We start from the raw sequence: 20,378 nt of genomic DNA on the forward strand, positions 1-20,378 counted from the left end.
AAATTAATCTGACAAAGCCTCTTGCAAGACAAGTAGACCCATCCTTCTCCCATGGTATGTATGTATGCACAGCAGTCATTGTTGACATGCACGTGTATGTGTGCACACATGCAGAGAAGGGAATAGCTTGGCATAATTACACGTTCTACATGGAAAATTATTTCTGACAAATATAAAACAAAATAATGATTTAACTTCACACAGTTTATATATGATGCTTCTGATCCCACAAGCAAAGTCTCCAAAATGTTTGTCCTTTTACCAAGGCTGCATTCCAGCCTGAGGTATTAGGATATCTTTATGTTTCCCCTGTGATCCTACACACTGCTCTACCCTTGTTAAGAGGGTATATGGTTCCTGAAATGGCAGCAGTAAAACACAGGCAGACATTTCATGTGTGCTGCACACACTGTTGGAGAGTTTGAACTAGAGTAGGGTGTCTCCAGCTGATATCTTAAGAATTCACAGTCAAAGTACTTTAGCAAACTGATTTCATCAGCAAAGAAAATGCAGAAGTAAGTTTCATCCCTGCAGTTTTCCTTTCACAATATTTATGTGAGGAGTATTAAATTCTTAGCTCCCTGCATTGATAAGTAGATGTTGTGATGTTTTTCATAGTTATCAAAACTACTTTTCTTATTTGGAGCACGTCTTTGGGACACTAAAACCTGGGACGTATTTTACTTGCCATCTGCAATTCCCCGATCTACTCAAACTACCTGAGTACTCAAAATACAGTGTAGCACCAATGGACTCTGATACAAAGTCCGCAAAGTGCAGGGACTTGGAAGCATCTTGCCTATCCTGCAAAGTGTGGAAGGAGGGGCAGAGGCAGCCTGTAGCTGCAGGGCCTGGAGCAGTGCCTGATTCCCTCATGCTAGTTCCGGGGCCGCCGGGTATAAAGAGCTTTATCCAATGTCTGGAGGGTGGGAGTTTATAGAAAACGCGATGTCTCAACAGGCGAACACGCCTTTCTCCTGGAACTAGCGGGATAAGAAAAAGACACCAGGCTCCTTGTGCTGCTGCTGTGCACATCAGCACCCCGGAGTCGAGGAGCCAGCTTCTGAGGAAGCTGGAGCATCCCAGCCCAGATGGGACCTCGCCATCGGATGGATGGAAGAGCAGCAACTGCTTGCAAACTGCTCATACTGTTCGCTGCATGCATAATGCGGGGCAGTTGCCAAGGTAAGCGCTGTGCTCCAGATTCTCCGGAATGGGACTTGCACCGCAAGAGCACATTCCTCTCTGGGGACTTCTATGAGAAAAAAAACCGTGCCTGAAAATAGAGGGTTAATGGGCGCTGATTCAAGGAGTTCTTTCTAATAGCTAGGGGAGACAGCTGGCTCTTTCCAAGAGTCATTTGATGGAGTCGGTTTCTGTTGTGGAAAAGGAAGCAGCACCTTAAGAATACCACAAACACCACCGGGTCTTTACCTTCACTTCATCTTGATTTTAAATTATCCCAGGATGCTTTCTCTGAAGGTTTTTCTGGTTTGTACAAACTTTTTTTTTTTTTTTTTCTTATTATACTAGACAGCAACACACAAATGTGGCTAAGTTTGGAGGAACAGCTCAGACATTGCAACTCCGCTGTCTAAACTCACAGTTTTACAGAGATGCAAGCGGGCAGCTTTTCCTGTAGCGAGTACTGTTTACTGGCTGTGGATAAGACAAAAAACCCCCACCCCAGACTTCTTGCATTTTTTCCTTGTGATCTTTGTGCCCTTCTTGCTAGTGGAGTATGGGTGATTTTGCAGAGCAGAGTTCACCTGCATTCCAAGAGCTGGTTTGGTGACCACTGAAGTTGTACCTAGAGTTGTTTTTGATGAGTGCACAGGCTGCGGCACTTGCACGTAGACAGGTTGGGCCGGGGGATGGGGGGCGGGTTATGCATGGACACGCTTGTGTACGTGTGGTATATGCAGTCATTTACAGAAGGCTGTAAGAAAGAAACAGATGCTTAGTCTGGAGCACAATAAGCTCCCCTCAGTCGGTCTCAGACGCAGATTTGAAGTTGAGAGAGGGAGAACTTTTTCTCTGGGCTTTACTGTTGCTAGGCGACATCGAGGAGCATGTGACGGGCAGAGCAGGCTGAGTGCTGCTCCTCTGGTACTAATCTGGCTGCTAGGGATGGAGTAGCTGTGTCCCCAAGTCCTCTCTCCGGCCTGTGACTGCAGCCTATCTTCCTACCTTCCCCTTCTTCCCGCAGTTTAATTGCCTTGCAGTGCAAATCAAGCCTGTCTTGTTGGAGCAAGAGTGGCTGAAGTGCATTTCCTCCACCCCGTGTATTGACCTGCAGTCCTGCTAGTTCTCTGTGTCTCTGTGTGTTACGTGTGTGTTCAAATTGTTAATCTGCTTTCTTTGCTCAACTCTTAGTTTAAGCTCCTTAGACAGAATCAACTAAGTAATTATTCTGCAACTGCTGCTAGCAGCTCCCACTTATGAGCAGGGAAATAAGAGATAGCTAATGTGCAGCAGGAGACCTGCAAAAACTCTGGCCAAGGAGGTCACACTGGGCAGAGTTAATCCTATGCGCTATTATTTTACATTGGATAGAATGGAAGCTGCAGTGCAGATTAGAACTTTATTTCTTTTCTCTACAGTTCCTTGTGATTGTTCAGGACGTGTCTGGTAAATGATATGACAGAATAAGTAGAGAGAAGATTTGAACTAGTATCCGTAGGTAGTGGAAGTACAGAAGTTTTTTACTTTCGTGGTGTCTCCCTGTTCCTCCGTCCCCTCCCCCTACCGTCACAGTAGAATAACTGTTCAAATGAAGCAGTATAAATTACAGTACTTTTTCTTGATTTATCTAATTCTGGTTTTACTGGAATTGAACATACAGCTTATAAACTGAATAAAAATGCTGCTTCTCATAATTGCTAGTAGTGCAGGGTCTGGTTCTGCAACCTTTAGAAGTCTTGTTGCCTGTGGGGTAATTGTTCTCAGAAAAAATGACTTCTGGAATCTCAAAAACTGGTTAAGTGGAGGTAGTGTCAAGCAGGAGCATCACAGGACTATGGTTATTGTTTGTTTTGAGGAATATCAAAGTGCTTCACACTCATAGTCATAAATTACAGAAAATAGATGGATGTTGTAGCTCAGCAGATTTGCAGAGAGCAAATGAGATCATTAGGGCAACTTCACATTTGAACAATGAGTTCTTTAATGTTACTGCAAAGCATGTCAGATCTCCATACTCATGCAATATTCTACATAGGGTCTGTTACTGGGCTCGCCTTGTCTAACATGGAAGGCCTGCTGTACTTTTTTTTGATGAGGATTTAGTACCTGTGTTTGAATTTTTTTGTTGTTGTTCTTAATGGTTGAAGATCAGAGGAGCTATTATTTTAATTTCTTTATAAAATCATTAATATATATATAATAATATCTAATTCATTAATAGAAATCTGCTTTTCTCTATTAAAAGCTTTCTTTCTAGACACAAAGTATGAATAGCATTCTTCACAAATTAATATAGTTAGTATTTCTATAACCTATATAATTCAGATTACTTAAATTTTGTTCATTGCTTTTTGGTGTCCCTTAGGTCCTGATGACCTGCTTTCAACTGAGATGATGTAAATCTTCCAGAAAATAAATGTATTAGAATTATAATAATATGAATTATTTAATCAATGACATTGGTATTAATTTTTGTCACAAATTCTGTTAAATTAGTGCTTTTCCAGACCTGCATGTACTTACACTGAAATTCTGGCATTGCTGTAATTTATTGCAAAACACCAACTTGCTATGTAAAGGCCAGGATTCCACTTTATTGTGTAGTTTACAGTCTTTAGATTGCTGTTTGCATCTCCTCTCTTTCTGGTGGATACTTCTGAGGATCTTTTTATTTCTTTAGCACACTTCATGTACAGAATCATAGATGACAAATTCACTTTGCTTTGAATTGTGTGAGATCAGTGATTGCTTAGCCATGCTGTGGATTTTCCATGCTCATAATCATAATCATGGAAACTTTCAAATTCTGGAAAATGCAATTGGAAGTGCAAGCATTTCCATTAAAGGTCTTTCTCACTACATATATGCAAATTTTTTTGAATTGTACATTCTCTATTAATAGGCTGGAAGATCGCAGCTAGGTTGACTTCTAGTACTTATTTTTTAACTTCTCTTTTCAATAACTCATATTTACTGATTTTTTTTTTAAGGTTACTGTTGTAGATTTTTTCTTGTTTGTTTGTTTGTTTGCTTGTTTTCTTTTATTTTAGGAAAGCTGATTAGCTGTTCTGTTTGCATCCTGGCAAAATGTGATTTGTCCAGAAACTTTGCTGTAACATAAAAGCTAGTGCATCAAATTTGATTTGCATCCTAAGTCTCTGCAATGATAAATCATCAGCTTAATGCATCCCAGGCCAATATAAGTAAAATTTGTTACCGTTATAAGGTCTCTGTTAGTCTGAGAATGAAGGCTATTCTGAGAATGAATGCACATGATGTGATGTCTCACACAGTGAATGTTTGCACGAAGTTGGACAGGCCAGAAAGGAATAGGTATGATAAGACCGAGCAGAGAAGAGATACAGCAGCTCTTTCTAGAATGGCATGAAGAAACATACTTTTCCATCAGGAATTGTAATAGTTCAATCTCCAAATTAATAATTCAGTGGTTTTTAGACATTGCCTTCTCTCAAATCTATTTAAATTGTCTGTAGGATGATGTACAGTGACGTTGCTGTAGGCGACAAGCCAGAGTCAGCATTCATACTTCCTTTTACAGCACTGAGCACGTTTACATGACAGAGAAGCCTGTCTGTAAGATTCCATCCCTGCCAAGACCTAGTGTTTGAAGACCTTGAGTGAGACTTTCCTTGGGGACTGAGGATTTGGAAATAATGAGCAGGGAGAAAAGATGGCAAGAAAAATGAATATAGCAATGCAATCATACACTTGAATGGGTATTGTGCATGACCTGAGGGCTGCAGTGTTCATAATCCTGCACTAGTGCAATTTTCTTGGTTTGCCTCAGAGATGTTCTCACACAAAATCAAAAATCCCACTGAGTGTCCATCTACCTGGTTCTAAACTGGTTTATTTCTTGAGGTCTGACAGTTTAAAAGTACCTACCAGTGAAACATGTTATAGTCTTATCACATTTTAATTCATGAGTATTTCTCTGTACTAACAGGTTTGGGGTGGTTTTTTTTTGATTCCTTTTAATGAATAGCTCACTTGTAGTACATCTCTTGAATTTTCTTAATAATTTACCCTTTTTCTGTATTCTGTTCAGTGAAGCATATCAGGTATTTGCGAAGTAATCAGCTAAAGCAAAGAATGGAGCAAACCACAGAATTTTAGTTAAAAATTGAAAGCAGTAATTGGATGACACCTGGTTAGATTTAGGTTCTATGCCAAATGCTAGGATTACAGTAAATAATTAAGCTTACAGGAGTGAAGACAAATAGATACAGAACTTCTAAGGAGATTTTAACTAAGATAAATGTATGATGTGTATGATGCTTCTATTTCACTGTAAGACAAACCAAAACCTCCTTTCATATATTGAGCTGATTGGAAATTTGAGCAATGAAATCCTACTTTAATCCAGATTTACTTGCCATGTGTTTTGCAGGAAATGAGCAAAGATTCATTTGGGGGAAAGGTAGAATGCACTTTCATTATAGCCTTTTAATTCTTTTCCTTTTGGGCTTCCTGGATTGACATGAAATTGGTCACTATTTGGAGCCTTTCCCTTCCATATACCTTTTTGCACTCTTAGGTTATTGCCAGATCAAAATCTAGTGGTATTTGGTTTTTTTTAGCTTCTCGTTCTTTAGCACTGAACCTGGAGGTTTTTCTATTAATATATATATTTTTTAAAAATCTGAATACTCTTATTTTTAATTGAGCTGTAAGCAGGTACCTTGTAGAGGAAGTTCAATTTATCTTTAGGAATATTGGATCAAAATCTGTTTAGTCTTCCTACAATACTTATTTTTAGATCTGAGAGGTTGTGATAACTTTTCAGATAGACAAATATGTAACTTGAATCATATTGTACTATCACTTTTTTAAGCTGGAGTTATATCTCCTTTTCCAGAGCTCTACTTAAAATGTACTGGAACCATATAGGAGTTTGGATACTTCAAAAGAAATTACACTTTCTAGAAGTTGTCATTGTTGATGCTAAAGCTCCCTTCTAATTAATGATTGACAGGTTGACATCTATTTAAAGAGAAGTGGATGTTTTTATTCCACTGTGGCTAATCAGTGATGATAATCAGACAATTTGTCAGTTTCTTTTTAGTAGCTTATACTGAATGTGGCAGATAAAGGACAAAAATGCTTTTGAAATTATTTCAAATTAAAGTGCTTCTTTATATAATTTCATAACAATACGTTATTCTTAAAATTACTTGAGTTGTTTCTAGTTGAAGGAATAATAAGGTTTCTTGTGAGTCAACTCAGTGTGACTCCTTTAATTTCAAAGAAACTACCCTACCTTGTACTGGTCTAAGACATAGAAAATAGGATTCAGGAAGACTAAACTTCTCTTTTAAAAGCTTGGTATTGTTTTAGATCAATTTTGAAGTCCACTTTGTTATGATAATGTTAATTTTATTAACTGCTTTTTGCTTCCTTGTCTCAGTACACTTTTAGAACGGTTTAAGAAAATGAAGTTTTATGAGTATGCATAGAAATGTCTAATGGAATGGATAGCCTTTAGTGGATTCCTTAAGCTTTTACTGTTGGTTTCAAGGCTTTTAATGTTTTCTTTGTTTTGCAATGCTTAAAGTGGATTAGAGATCAAGGATCACTGTTACAAGTTTTGTTTTGGATTAATGAAATGACATATAAGAGTTGACTGAAATGGTCCTACTTCTATGACCTGTTCTATTTTATATTTTTAACATGAATAAGTTGCCTTTGTTTTACAATCAAGAAGTCAGATCTTCAGCAAAAGGGCACTGTTTACAGCAGCAGTGTGTCTGCCCAATTATTTTCTTGCACAAGCAGGTCATGATACTACACCCTGCTGAGCTGAGTCAGAGAATGGGGGTCCATTCCAACTGGGACTGCCTTTGATGGGGATTGCAGGGTCATTCTTTTGTGGAGCAAGACGACTGGGGGTTTCGTTGTCTTCTGTGTCATCTCTCTAAAAAAGAAAGGCATAGTCCATAAGATATCCTAGGAACTGATACATTCATTGATGTATTTAGAATCTAGGTAATGGTTTTTATCTTTATAAACCATGGTGCACATTTATCAACTCAGATAAAGGTACCATAGGAGGTTTAGTTTATTTTGAGGATGTATAAGACCTGCAGAACTGGAGTAGAGACATACTTCAGTAATGCTCCTCAGATTTGCCCCATAGAATGGGGGCAAAATTTGCTACATAAACTTCCTTTCATTCAATAGCAGTGGGAGACCCCATTTAGATCTGATCAAACCCTTGTCATACCTTGCCATCTAAGGGCACAGTTCTGAGAAGATGATAAGCCAAGTGAACAGTTCAGTGCTGATGGAAGTAGGATGCTCCACTCTCCTTCCCTCTCTTGTCCAATGTCCCGTGCCCAGGTTGCTGCCAGCCTAGAGTTGTTGGTGTGTGCTTTGTGCTAGCATGCCACTGCTCATCAGAGCTTCTCTGAGGTTTTCACTTAGAAAACTAAAACCAAGCCTAGGGAATTAGATGCTTTCCTGCTGGCTTAGTGATTTTGAGCAACATGCAGGTAGTAGTAGGAGGGTAGTTTCTGGAGTTTGGAAAAGAAAGAGTAAGAAGGAGAATGCAAGTGCAAGAAAGAGAGATGTTGGAAAGAGGAAGAGAAGGAGACACTCTGGTTTCCTGTGCTAAGTCAGTGGCCATGCAACCACTGCCTAATGCTACTGCTAAAAGCTTAAAGGCAATGCTTGGCTGGCGTGCTGGTAACAAGAGTGGTCCATCAGAGCTGTAATGAACCAGTGTTAGTGCTGCCAGAAACCCTTTCGTGAAGTTGTCTGGTGTAAACAGGTGGCTTGACTTGAGTGGGACTGCTCACGTGTTCCCTTTTGAGCAGGATTGTAGGGCTGTTCTCAACCTGCAATGCAATAAATGAACTGGACAATAATCAAGCACATGGAATACTGCTGCAGTTTTTGTTGGCCTTTTATAGCTGTGTTATTAAAAATAACTTTTACTACTGCAAGGCCTGGTAGTTTTTTAAACCATTTCATATGAAGTAACAACCTCTAGTTTATGTCTGAAATGAGTGACAAAGTCTGTGGTGTCATCCATAAGAATATTTGAGCTGTTTGTATTATCTTCGCAGTTTTTACTTTTCTGTATGAAGACACCCACAGAACACACATAAAAGCCTTGTTGAAAGTGAGTGCAGTACTTTTAAACTTGTTGGCCTATTTAACTTCTTCTAACAGGAGACTTGGGAGCCCCTGGTGGTCTAATGGTAAAGGCGCCGCGCTATCACCGTGGAGACCCGGGTTCGATTCCCGGTCAGGGCCACTCCCGGGCAGGTGGGGCTCGTTAGCCCTTAAAGGCAACCCACCTACGTCCTAAGGACCTCGCTGCCACCGTCCAAGCTCGCTTGGCCCCGGCAGATGAACCTTAGGATTAAAGGGTGGGCTCAGTTCCGCGCACACTGTGTCTCACCTAAAAAATCCAATGCGCAGGCTGGAAGGTGGAAAGACCTTCCCCGGATCTTCGCTCGCGAAGACTGGCCATTATTATTAATAGGAGACTTAATCCTAAGAAATGCCATAAGGCTGTAGAGGAAGAGAGAGACCCAAATGATCACCCTGATAAACGAAAAATCTCATCATTAAACATTCTGTATGGAGACACTGACTCTCTGGCCAGGAATATAACAGGTGTGGTTGCAGTCTTCTAGCAGGAGTTGTGAAAGACTGGTGGAAAACTATTGCTATGAGGAAGGGATCACAATTTCAAGTCTGCAGGCCTGTAGGCAAATGCCTGCAGTTCTTTGAGCAATGTTTTTTAAACGTTGTGTGCTACCACTGCCATACTTGGGAGACAACCTTTCCTGTTGTTTTGTGTGCTTCCTTCTGGATGTAAGGACATAGTGGGCAGTACACAGTGTGCAGTATTTGGATGTTCTTGTGTTTCCAGGGACGTGGCAAGAGTAGGGCTTATGGAACTACACAAGCTAGAGCAGTTCTTCCCTACTATTCACCTCTGTGCCTGGAACGCTGCTTAGCATAGCTAGCTAATATAATTAAGGCAATTACTTGAAAGTATTATGCCTAGCAGCCACCAATGAAGGGAAGTAACAGCAGAATCAAGCATCCTTAAAAAAATCCAAATGGATGAGTAAATCTGACAGAGAGTTTGGATGGTTAGGGAAGATCTAACTAAAATGCTTCTATTGGGGTTGACAGGAAGACTAATGTTTCAGTGGGAGATGGTATTTCTTGCATCTATCCTGCTCTGATGAATGCTAGGATTTTGTCTTTTTGATGTGACACACTCATTAGTATTACTATTTGTGTAAAAGGATTTTTATTTTTAAATAGAAAACTATCAAGAAAATATACTACACTTAGAAATTAAATAGGCAAAGGATTGTTTAATTATTGCTGTTCATTTTCAGGTCCATTAAGATAAAGCTGCATTTTATGTGAGCATATTGGACAGGAGTGTTGTTTCAGTTCAGGTGATCCTGACAGGGGGTTTGGAACTAGATGATCTTTAATGTCCCTTCCAACCCAAACCATTCTGTAATTCTGTGATTGCTCATTTACTCAGGCCTGCCTTAGCATATGGAATTTCCTTTTTAGGAAGCTTGATAAGGAGTGATCAGCCATTAGCTGTGAGCTGAAACAGAGTCACTGCTGTATAAGGGAGAATGTGAAGTGACAATGCATCCAAAGAAATATGTGTAGTTCCCAATGTCATGGGCAGTAGTAAGCAGCATTAGAATGTCTGTCTAGGCACACTAGATTCTTGTGGCATGTAGTTTATCTGTTTACTGTACTGAAACATCAGTTCTGCTTTATTGAAAATGTTCTCACATGTTTAGTTTGCAACAAGTAACAGTCGCAATTTTTGAAGTGCAAAATAATGACTAGTGCCCTGTAAAGCTTTGGGACACAGCTTAAATTGTCTTTTTTTTTTTAAATCTAGAATCCTACTAATATGATGGTAAAGAATTTTGTTGTGGATGTGTTCTGTGGTGGGGAAACAGAAATAGCTTTCATTTTATGTGCTTACTGTGGTTTATTGTCTGTAAAGGAAGGTGGTTTATTTTTTGCATGACAAGTTTCATTTTTCATCGAATAACTCGTGATATAATATTACAGTAAGGCTTATGATTTGGCAAAGTGTTATATGTTGCATAGCAGTTTTCATTCTAGCAATGGTAAATAAAAGAAATACAAAAAACTACACAATTTTGCTGTCATAAACTGCATTGGAAGGTTCTTACTGAGGCGAATTCCTAGTGCTACAATGACTCATCAGATTTCAGGAGTGCATGACTGAATTGAATGCAGGTCCTCATCACAGCATGGGGTCTAATTTTGAGAAAAAACAGCAAACTGGTTGGAAAATTTACTTAAAACCAGTACAGCTCTCAAAATGAGTAGAGCTTCCTGAGAAGCTTGTTATGTGTGCCTCTTTTGGACTTTCTTAGTGATATGCACTGTACATATTCTCTTTAAGTTGTTTAAGCACTTTTTTCCCTATTTCCACGCACTGTAGTTGTAAATACTTCCTAGTCTTGAAGATTTTCCTTGTTTGGTCATATTCCCCCGCCTTCTGTTGCCCAATTGTTATTCTACAGCAGCCTTGGGGCCATTAGCAAGATTCATTCTTATGAAAATGCTTGGGATGCTTCCTTCTGTGAGTGACTGAGGGTGTCTTTATTTCTACTGTGTTTGCTTGTTCTTCTTCCTTTTTATGTCATTTCATCAATTAGAACAGATTTTTGCATATTTAATGTGCCATTCATGAAAAAGGAGCTTCTGAGATTTAGGAGATCTCCTACAGTGTATGCTTCCCTAGAGATCACAGGGCTGGCTTCACTTATGCAGCCAACACAATCACAACTGATTTCTGTGGATTAAGACACCTAATGCCAAGACAACTGGCTGAGGTTATCCAATTTAGTGCAGAACGTGTTCTTTACACGTAATGTGTCTGAAGTACATTTTTGTATTGAGAAGGCTGCTGCAGGTACCGGTTCTCTTGAATTTGGCCATACATGCTTTTACTAAATTCTCTAAGAAGGGAGTACAAGTAGTTTTTGTTAGTCTCATCCTGGAAAATACTTATATAAAGTTGAGATTAAAGAAAGTGTCCAACAAAAATTAATACCTGATCCTGAGTTATCACTGAAGTACAAGAAATTTGACAGTGAGTTAAATGGAAGAAGGAACCTGGTCTCTTCTATATAAGGAATGTTTACTTTATCAGTAGAAAGGAGTATCACCTCCTGTCTATTAGAATTAGCCCTTGCTTAAAGGGATTATTTCTCATTCCTGCCTTGTTCTAGGACTAAGGAGATAGTAATAGTTTAGTTTTTGCTTTAAAAAAGTGTGTGAATTGAAGCATGATTATAAAGAACCTTATTTTTTATTAACTTGCTTATAGTACTGTGTGATGTAAAAGATACGTAGTATGAATATGTGCTGTTTGTGAGCATGTATGATAAATAAACTCTAATGGTTTTAAATTTAGGAAGTTTGTTGTTTTTACTTCTATGATCAGTGTAAATAATTTAAAATATTAAATATCTTTTACTTTTTACAGAATGATTGGTTTTAAAGAGATAATGTAGAAACCACACTTATTTTGATCAGAGGACCAGAGTTTTAAGAAAAAAAAAGTAAAACAGAGATTTTTTTTCCCCTAAGAGATCTTCTAAAAAATTAGAAGCATTTTCTCTTTATTATTAGTTCAGGCTTATACTTGAAAAAAAATTGAGTAGATTTAAAAAAAAAATAATTAATAAACCGTATCTATTTTTATCAGGCTGTTTGCAGTTGTTGCTTTTTCAATTAATAAAGCTGAAGTAAGGTAGAGAGTATGAGGATTATGGATATCTTTAACGTTGCTAGGAGGCATTTACAGTGTCATTCCTTTGAACTTGTTGTCTACAGGAGACTTGGACTCTTTTCTTTGCAGGAAAGCTTTCCTGCTTAGTTTCAGTAGATTAAAATCCTGAATTTCTTTAATTCTTGGATTTATGTTGAGGCATTAGCAGAAATTAATCTATAGGCCTTTTATAACTGTATTAACTAAAACCAAATAGTTTCACTTAGAGTACACTAATTTTAAGTATTTTTATGAAAGATTTTGCATGTGAGCATTACTAAAATGAGACTTGATGCTTTAGTTTTAACAATGGCTTTAATTGACAAGTGTCTGTATGTGCAATATGCAGACACAAAGCATAGATTAAAATGTAGATTTTGCTGGGTTTTTTTGCTGCTTGGCAAGTAAAGGGAAACCATATAAATCTGCTGATGCTGCAATGAAACGTGTTATTTCTAAGTCCATATTGAAAGACAACATTTTCACTTTCGGTCTTGAATTTTAAGGTGCTTTTTATTATAAATCAGTGAGTAAAAATTTTAAATGTAGGTATTGCATCTTGCCTATCAGAGTAGAACCTGTCTATTACAGCTTCTGATACCTGTCATTCTGCTGAGCACAGAATGTGGTTTACTCTAAACTAAGTCTAGCTAATGTCAGTGAAGAACTGGATCTGTTGTTCCAAGTTCTGTCCTTCGTCATTTCCGCCACTGCCCCCTGACTCCCACCCCCAAATAATCTGAAATGTGCCCTGTTTCTTGTGCTATCTAATAATAGCACCAGCAAAATGGAGCGTGCCTCTCATGTACTGTGCCTTCCTGAGTGCTAAGGGAGGGACAATAGAACACGACTGTGTGTTGGTGAGAGGAAGAACAGGGCCCTTTGGCCCCTTGGCATCAGGTCACTCAGGTGAGTTCAAGAGTCTGTCGTCTTTATGCTGCAAAATGTCTGGGTATGGCCCTGCTTTTTGTGACATCATTGTACAGCACGCAAGGCACAAAGAGTTCTTGATCAACTGCTGAGCCTGCAGATACTCTTTTACTACTAATAATCTCGTTATATGTAATTGGATAATAATTCAATAAAATAAATCCTACACTTCCCTATTAATATTGTATTTCTTTCTCTCTGCCACTGCAGGTATTCTGCTATAGATTTTCCCTTGACTAGTCTCCTGTCTGCCTATTGATCTGTATACAAAGATCTTGCAGGCATGTGAAGTGGGTGCAGACACACATTTGTACTGCCTTTCTATTGATATTGTCAGTTAAAATTGTTTCTCTAGTATAATCTAGTTTAGAGACACATAATACAAAAGACATTTTGTGTTGCAAGGTCTTGAAGACTGCAGATAAATATTCTACTGCTTTTTGTAATAGCTATAAGTGCTTATGTGGTCTGTTTTTTGTAAATCTGAATAGTTTGTATATTAAATATAATGAAGTTTGAAGAGTGTAGAAAGACTGAAAGTTAAATATTGTCTCAAGGTATAAGAAATTTAGCATAATTTTATCAGACTATTTTTCCTTACATTTTAAATAATACTTGTTCATTTGCCTATTGTAATTGCTAGCAGAATACTGCTTTTCAGTATCATAGGATATTATATAATAATAAGCTAAAGTTTTTCCTAAACTATGGGTTTTACTTCTTTCTTCAATAGTGTGGGGGAACAGAGGTGGAATTTACAGAGATTCAGCTTCCCCTCCCTGAGCATTCCAAACACTTGTGCTGTTTGGCATGTAATTAAGCAAGGCAAAAATCTGATATGAAAGAGTATGGAGGGTGATTCTCCAGGATTCTTTTACCTGCGAGGCCACTGGAATGGGCTGCTCTGTTTGGGGGCCGAATGGGAACAGAGAATACCCTCAGCTGGAAGACAGAAAGGGAGAGAAGAGAGCTTGTCACTTATTTTTCTCACTTTGCTTTTATTTTTGTGAATTTTATATGGAAGAGGTTTGTAATGCACAGTTCGTTTGCATTTACTTATTGAAAACCTGAAGATGTATTAAAAGTGGAACTGTTCAGTTGAAAAAATACTGCCTTGAAGAACATTACTCTTTTAAATTAAAAAAAAAAAAAAAAAAAATCTGTTGAGGGAGTTGATTCCTGAAGTGTAAAGTAATTGCAGCAGTGTAAGTTTGATTTTTGAGCGGACAGTTTGAGAGTGGTACAATCTACCCTGGGCTTAATACATTCCTCATTACTTTAAATTCTTCATTCAGGCTTAACTGTTAAAGAAGTGTTAGAAGTTCTCAAAGGTATTGTGAGTACAGGGAAGGGAGCAGGAATGAGGGGGTTTAGCCTATTCTGTGTAGTCAGAATGAACAGTCATGACCCTTAATCTGTGGATGACAAATGTAATTCAAGAGATTTGTAGTCAGAGTTAAAAGTGTGAGGGACTTTAGGGTTGAATGGGCAGGTAGAAAAAGTGTGAAAAGAATGGAAAGGACTAGAACTGTTCAGGAAGGAACTGCAAAGAGTCTAAAGTAATGCAGATTGGCAGAGAATAAGGCTGTATTGGTTTCTACTATAAGTCAAACATAACATTCTGGGTTTGATTCAAGATGATTGAATTTAAGATTTAATTCTCAAACTAAATATTTCTACAGAAACATTGGTACAAATGAAGCCCAGTGAAGGCTGAGAGGGTACAGTGGACTGCCTTCCTATCGAAGACTGTCACCCTATGGGTTAGAGCATTGTGCTGTGAAATGTGTGAAGCTATTAACCTCTCTCTTATGCTGGAGTTCCCTGTGACTTGGAGTTCCCCCTGACATTGAGTAACATTGATTAGTGTTGTAAAGGTTGATGTCGTCCTCCAATGGCAGGGGGGTTTGTCTTAGGCAGTGGTTTGCCATAGGATACTTCATTCATATGCGAGCAGCAATTGTTGTAGAACAGAAGGTGAATAATGCTTGTATTGCATTATTTCCTTTGGTAAAAGATGCATTTACTTTTAATAAAAGGAATTTTATTTAGTTTGTGTTTTGTTCAATCTTTGCTCTGGCAAAATTGCTATCGTGTTACTTTATTCCAGTGAAAAATGAATACCTGACATAATTTTTGTTCAAACAGCTTTCCCAGAGCCAGTAATGTAAGACTTCTTATTTTACCTGAGCAACTTCTGAATCTTAAACATCCACTCCGAATCTCTTACAGGAGAATCCCAGACACAGAGAACAATGGAAAGTCTAGTAACGAAGTTAGCATAAAGCCCAAAGAAAGTAAGTGTAGGAAAAAGTTCAGAAATAGGGCTTTGGGCTATACTTTTCCACTGATGCATCTGATCTTTGGTTTGCATTTTTCAGTATTTGACTGGTTTATATAAAAGATTATATCATATATTTTTAATAGCCTTGGTGTCTTCCTGAATATTGAGCAGTTGAAACAGATCTTACCTTTCCAAATTATTTTTGTTAATGACCAGAGATTCTTTTTCATATATATCTTCTGGTGTGATTCCTGAAGTCTGCCATGCATTTTAGCCTGTATTTTACTAGTGCTTTAATCACAGTCAGACTAAAACTGAATTATGGTAATAGTAGAGCAACATCAAAAATTCAATCATTTCTGAAATTCAAACTTTCAAAAGTCACTCAAAATCTTTTCTATTACCAAATTTTAAGCATGACAGTGAAGACTGATTATTTTATTTCTTGTTTCTAAACTTAAGGGTTATTTCCTCCAGCAATCTTGCTAACAGGATTGTTTGCCTTTTTTGAAAGTGTCTGGTTTTATCAGCATTTGTCAGAGTAAATCTGAATTTCTATGTAAATTAGATCATTAGTATTAATTTTTGTCTATATCTGACTGATTAATGAGCTGTCTTACCATTAAAAAAAACCCCACAAAAATTCTTATTAAAAGGAAATCTTTCAAAAAAATTACTAATGACTAAATCTTGAGTGAATTGAGGTTTCAAATAATGTCAATACACAAAGCAATATCCCTTGTCTTCTGACAGTCCCCACTCTTGCTGAAACCCAGGTGCTGCAGGCTCACATTGCACAGCATATACCAAACCTGCTTATTGCTGACATGGTTATTTTTCTTTCATTCTGGGTATTTCTCCTGGGTATTTGTAGGAGTGATTTTGTAATCATGCATTCTTCCCCTGATTACTTTCTCCTTTATCAAAGTTGGGATTGTTTTTGATCACAGTTGAAACACAAGCTTTTTAGAACCTTTGTAAGAAGTGCCCTGGATATTTTTACTTCTTTCATATTCTTTGTTTTCAAAGATTGTCTCTTTAATGAATTTACACAATTGTCTGCTATGTCATTTTCTTTGTTCTAAAGATAATATAGAACAGTGGTAAGTGAAGTATCAGTCTTTCATATTTTTATAGGTGTTTCAGAGCTCTTTGCCTTCAGTTATAAGTAAGCATAGAAGATAACATAGTAAAGCCTGATGCCATAATTAAGTGAGTTATAACAGTTCTGCTGAAGAATTGTATAAGTGGACATTGATACAGTGCTTACTGTATGTAGGAGCAACTTCAACTATGATTCTGCAAAGTATTACAGAATGTAGCAGAACTGTGTGATTCTCAGGTTTTGTGTTAACATTCACTTATCATTTCTCATACTGTACAAAGAGTGCTGTGTTTATAATGCTTTTTAAAAAGTTTATCAGTGTTATCTTCTCATTTTAATCACTAGAAAGGTATGTTTAACTATAGGAACTTGATAAAAGATAGGCAAAATAAATTGCTAATATTGTACATGGTGCTTGAAATTTTTTTAGCTAATTATTATTTAGAAATAATGTACAAATTACACATTGAATGCTTATAGGCATCTGTTTAATTAAAAAATCTAATCATGTGGATGCAGATTTAATTCTTTGTTGTAACTTCTTCTTAAGTAAGTGACTACGAATATTCCAGTACTTTTGAAAACAACAATATATTAAATATACAAACAGATTTAGTGTTTGCTTTGCTTAGTAATTGCAATTGATAAATGGTGGTTTATGTGTTGTGTTTATTAGAGCTTTAACTGCTAATCTCATATGAAAATATTGCTTTGTAGGGCAAAATTCAGGGAGAGGGCCTGGGATTCCAGAGTGAACTTGTACATTCCTTCAGGGCATTTTTGCAAGGGAGGTTGTTGTGTTTTAAAGGTAGTTGATAAGAGACCTGCACCACCAACCCCAGACCTGCACCACCAACCACCATCATGCATTAGTCTATAGAAGGTATTTGGGTGAACATACTTCTGTACCACTCCGTACCACCATTTATCCAAGTGAAATTTTTGACCATTTGCAGGATACATTATAAATCAGGATGTCACTACCAGACAATCAGATTTGAACATTCCTTGCATAAAGTAGCTTGCCTATATCCCTAAGGAATACATCACTTAACTGTGTTTATGTGACAGTGTTGATATGCCTGGTTTTACATGAAAGTTAGGGTAGCGTGTTATTTATGTCATCATGAATTCATGAAGTAGGTGGTTGTGCTTTATATATACTGAGGTTATCTTCTCTGGACAAATCACTCAGAATGATTGAAAGATGTAGTTTTATCTTATGGCTATTAATTAAATCAGGAAACAGGACTTTTTTTCTTCAAAGTTGGACTTTGCTACTACCTCAGTTTTTTTCAGTGTTCCCTTCTCTGAGGTGCTGACAACAGATTAACATGAAACAGAGCGCTGTTGAACCTAATTATGTTATAGCTCATTGTTTTGGGAACTATAAAACTGTTCACTCCCTTTTTATGAGGCCGTAGTCACAATGAAAGGCCATAAACAGTGCCTTTTCTCTTTCCTATGGGACTGGAGATTTCATTAGTTGACTAATAAAGGCCTGATCCAGCTGCATTTACACCTGGGAATGAATGCTTCTTTATCAGGTCTTAATGCTTAGTAGGTGAAGAAGGAGGGAATGACAGCAGGACAGCTTTTGATCAGCCATAAATGGCTGAAAGCTTAATTTATTTAAAATTATTTGTTATTCAAATCTTGACTGAAGACAAGTTTTCTTGTACTTTAGAGAAAAGATTTTAAATATGTGGACATGAATAAAAAACAAAACAAAACTGAGATCTTTCTACACTTTCAAGCATTTATTGCTGAAACAAGATTTCCACATCAGCTAAAGGGATTATTATTATTTTTTAAAATCCTCACAAACTTTGGAGACCACTAATGTTTAACATGTTTAGCCCTTAGAAATAATGTGCAAAATGATACCCTTCCTTTACTTAAAGTCTATACTGCTTGGGAATTTAAAATTGATACACTCCTGCTAAATAGGTTTTTATAGTGTAGGTGCTCCTCTGAGAGTTGTTTAGGTTCATTTTCCTCTTTTAAAACTGTTTTTGTTTCATTTGTATAATATACAAATATAAAAATTATTGGAATTTTTGAACAATTTAGCTGGGAATGTCCTGTAATGTTTAGGGATGGTTACTTACTTTTTTTGTTTGACTGGGTGTATAGAGATATTTTTATCTATGTACTCTTCAATATTTTTTGTATTATTGTAATATCATTTTCTCTCCTTTGTGTGCCACAAGGCAATGAATAGATTACAGTTGTTTAACAGGAATGAACTTCACAGTCTGTGTTTATGTACTTGTACTGCTAAGCTGCTCCTTACTCTGCTTTACCACAGGCTGTGAGCGGGGGCAGTTTCGCTGTGGGAATGGTCGCTGTATCCCTGCAGATTGGAGGTGTGATGGGGCCAGAGACTGCTCGGATGACACAGATGAAGCTGGTTGCCGTAAGTGAAACAAATACAGAGCAACTTTTTTGTAATATGATTAATAAGATCCCAGTTGGGGTACGAGAATGAATACTGAAGAGGGAGAAAACTCCTCATTGTCTTGAGATACTGCAGAACCTCTTTGAGTCATATTTCATGAGTTTATTTGCTTTGGTAGTCAGAAAATCAAGTAATGCTCAGCTTCTAACATGACTTAATCTTTTCTTAAAAATCTGACTGTCCAATAATGCGGTTTCGTTTTGTGAGTAATGTTCTAAGTAGATGTAGAAATGTATTCTATTACTGCAGTAATCCTGAATATTGCATGTGTACACAGCTATACCAGCATCACTTGTGCTCCAAATCTTTGGATTTTTCAAGCCCTGGAAAGCAAATTCTACCTACTGCACCTAAAGCAGAGTTGTGCTTAGCTGGCTAGAGTTGGCTGTGCTGCACCAGCAGCTCAGGGACAATTGTATTCTGTATGGACCGTAATATCCATACACAAAGATTCTCTCTAAATGGAAAAGCTGTGAAGATGAAGAATTTCCTTCCACAGTCTGTTTTCGGGAACTCACCTGCATTTTACCTTCTTGGATTCAGTGTTTTTTGAGGTCTTGTGGGTTGGTGCAGTTATCAGCCCACTTACAGGTTAGGCCACTTTTTGCCCCTCAGCTGATGGGGAGTAAGAAAGACTAATTTATGTCAGTTCTTTTCACACTGTATTATTTTTTTGCTGCTTGACCCATGTAATAATTGGAGATCATTGACATGGCTTGGCAGTCTCATTTGTTGCACAGCATTTTAGTTAGCTCTTAAAAAGCAGTGCAGTTCTGGGTGAAGAATGCCTTTAAATAGCAAAACAAAATGGTGTTGTTCTATAGTTTTTTTTTTTCTTTCTAACTGTTTCACCTAGACATGATATGTTTCAACTTAGTTCTGAACTGCAACTGAAAAGTTTGAAAAAGGAGTGGGTAAAATTCATCTTGACTTTGTGAAAAATAAATAAATAAAATAAAATAAAATAAATAACCCCCCCCCCAAAAAAAAAACCCAACAAAAATCTAGACTCTTACTACATTTATCATGGTTATAAACATGAAGTTGTTCTCATTTTAATACATGTGATAAATTAGGAAGATAAAGATTAAACTTTTCAATTTTTTTCAGTTAATTGTACTTCTAAAAACAGTATGTTAATGTGCCACAGGTAGTAAAGCACATCCGGTCTAGCAAGATAGTTTTAAACTGTTTAAACTGCTCTGAGGTTAAAATCATATTAAAAGATTATTCCTTGGTTCTCAAAGCAGGAATTAAAAAAGTATGTAAGAAGTATATGTCTAGTATGGGATCTATTTTATCCCTCTAATTAGTTTACCTCTAATGTTATTTTGTTCTTTGCAACTCTAAATCTACAAATTTTTTCTGTTGATGCTTTGGTTACATTGGAAGTTGTGCTTACACATGATCCCATGAGCACAAAGTGTTTCTAGTTGACCTTGCACAACTGCAAAAACATGATCCTGAGAAAAAAACATGGTTAAGGCAGGGTCCTGTCTATTGGACTGTGTTGTGCTAATGATTCTTCCCAGGAATATTAACTAGGGACAGAGTAAGCTGTAACACAATTTCAAACATTTATTTT

At 37.3% G+C, this 20,378-nt stretch overlaps 1 protein-coding gene across 1 annotated transcript in view; it reads left to right on the forward strand.

The window, feature by feature from the left end:
* Nucleotides 1-1,091: 1,091 nt before the first annotated feature.
* The window catches only part of LRP2 (LDL receptor related protein 2), a 118,203-nt gene continuing 98,916 nt past the window's right edge, over nucleotides 1,092-20,378 (forward strand). The window contains exons 1-2 of the mRNA XM_050340004.1: nucleotides 1,092-1,185; nucleotides 18,644-18,751. Coding sequence (XP_050195961.1) covers nucleotides 1,092-1,185; nucleotides 18,644-18,751 — 202 coding nt within the window. The remainder of the gene's footprint in view (nucleotides 1,186-18,643; nucleotides 18,752-20,378) is intronic.

The sequence above is a fragment of the Myiozetetes cayanensis genome, unplaced genomic scaffold (assembly GCF_022539395.1).
Source record: "Myiozetetes cayanensis isolate MyiCay16 unplaced genomic scaffold, myiCay2020 scf9, whole genome shotgun sequence".
Taxonomy (NCBI): domain Eukaryota; kingdom Metazoa; phylum Chordata; class Aves; order Passeriformes; family Tyrannidae; genus Myiozetetes; species Myiozetetes cayanensis.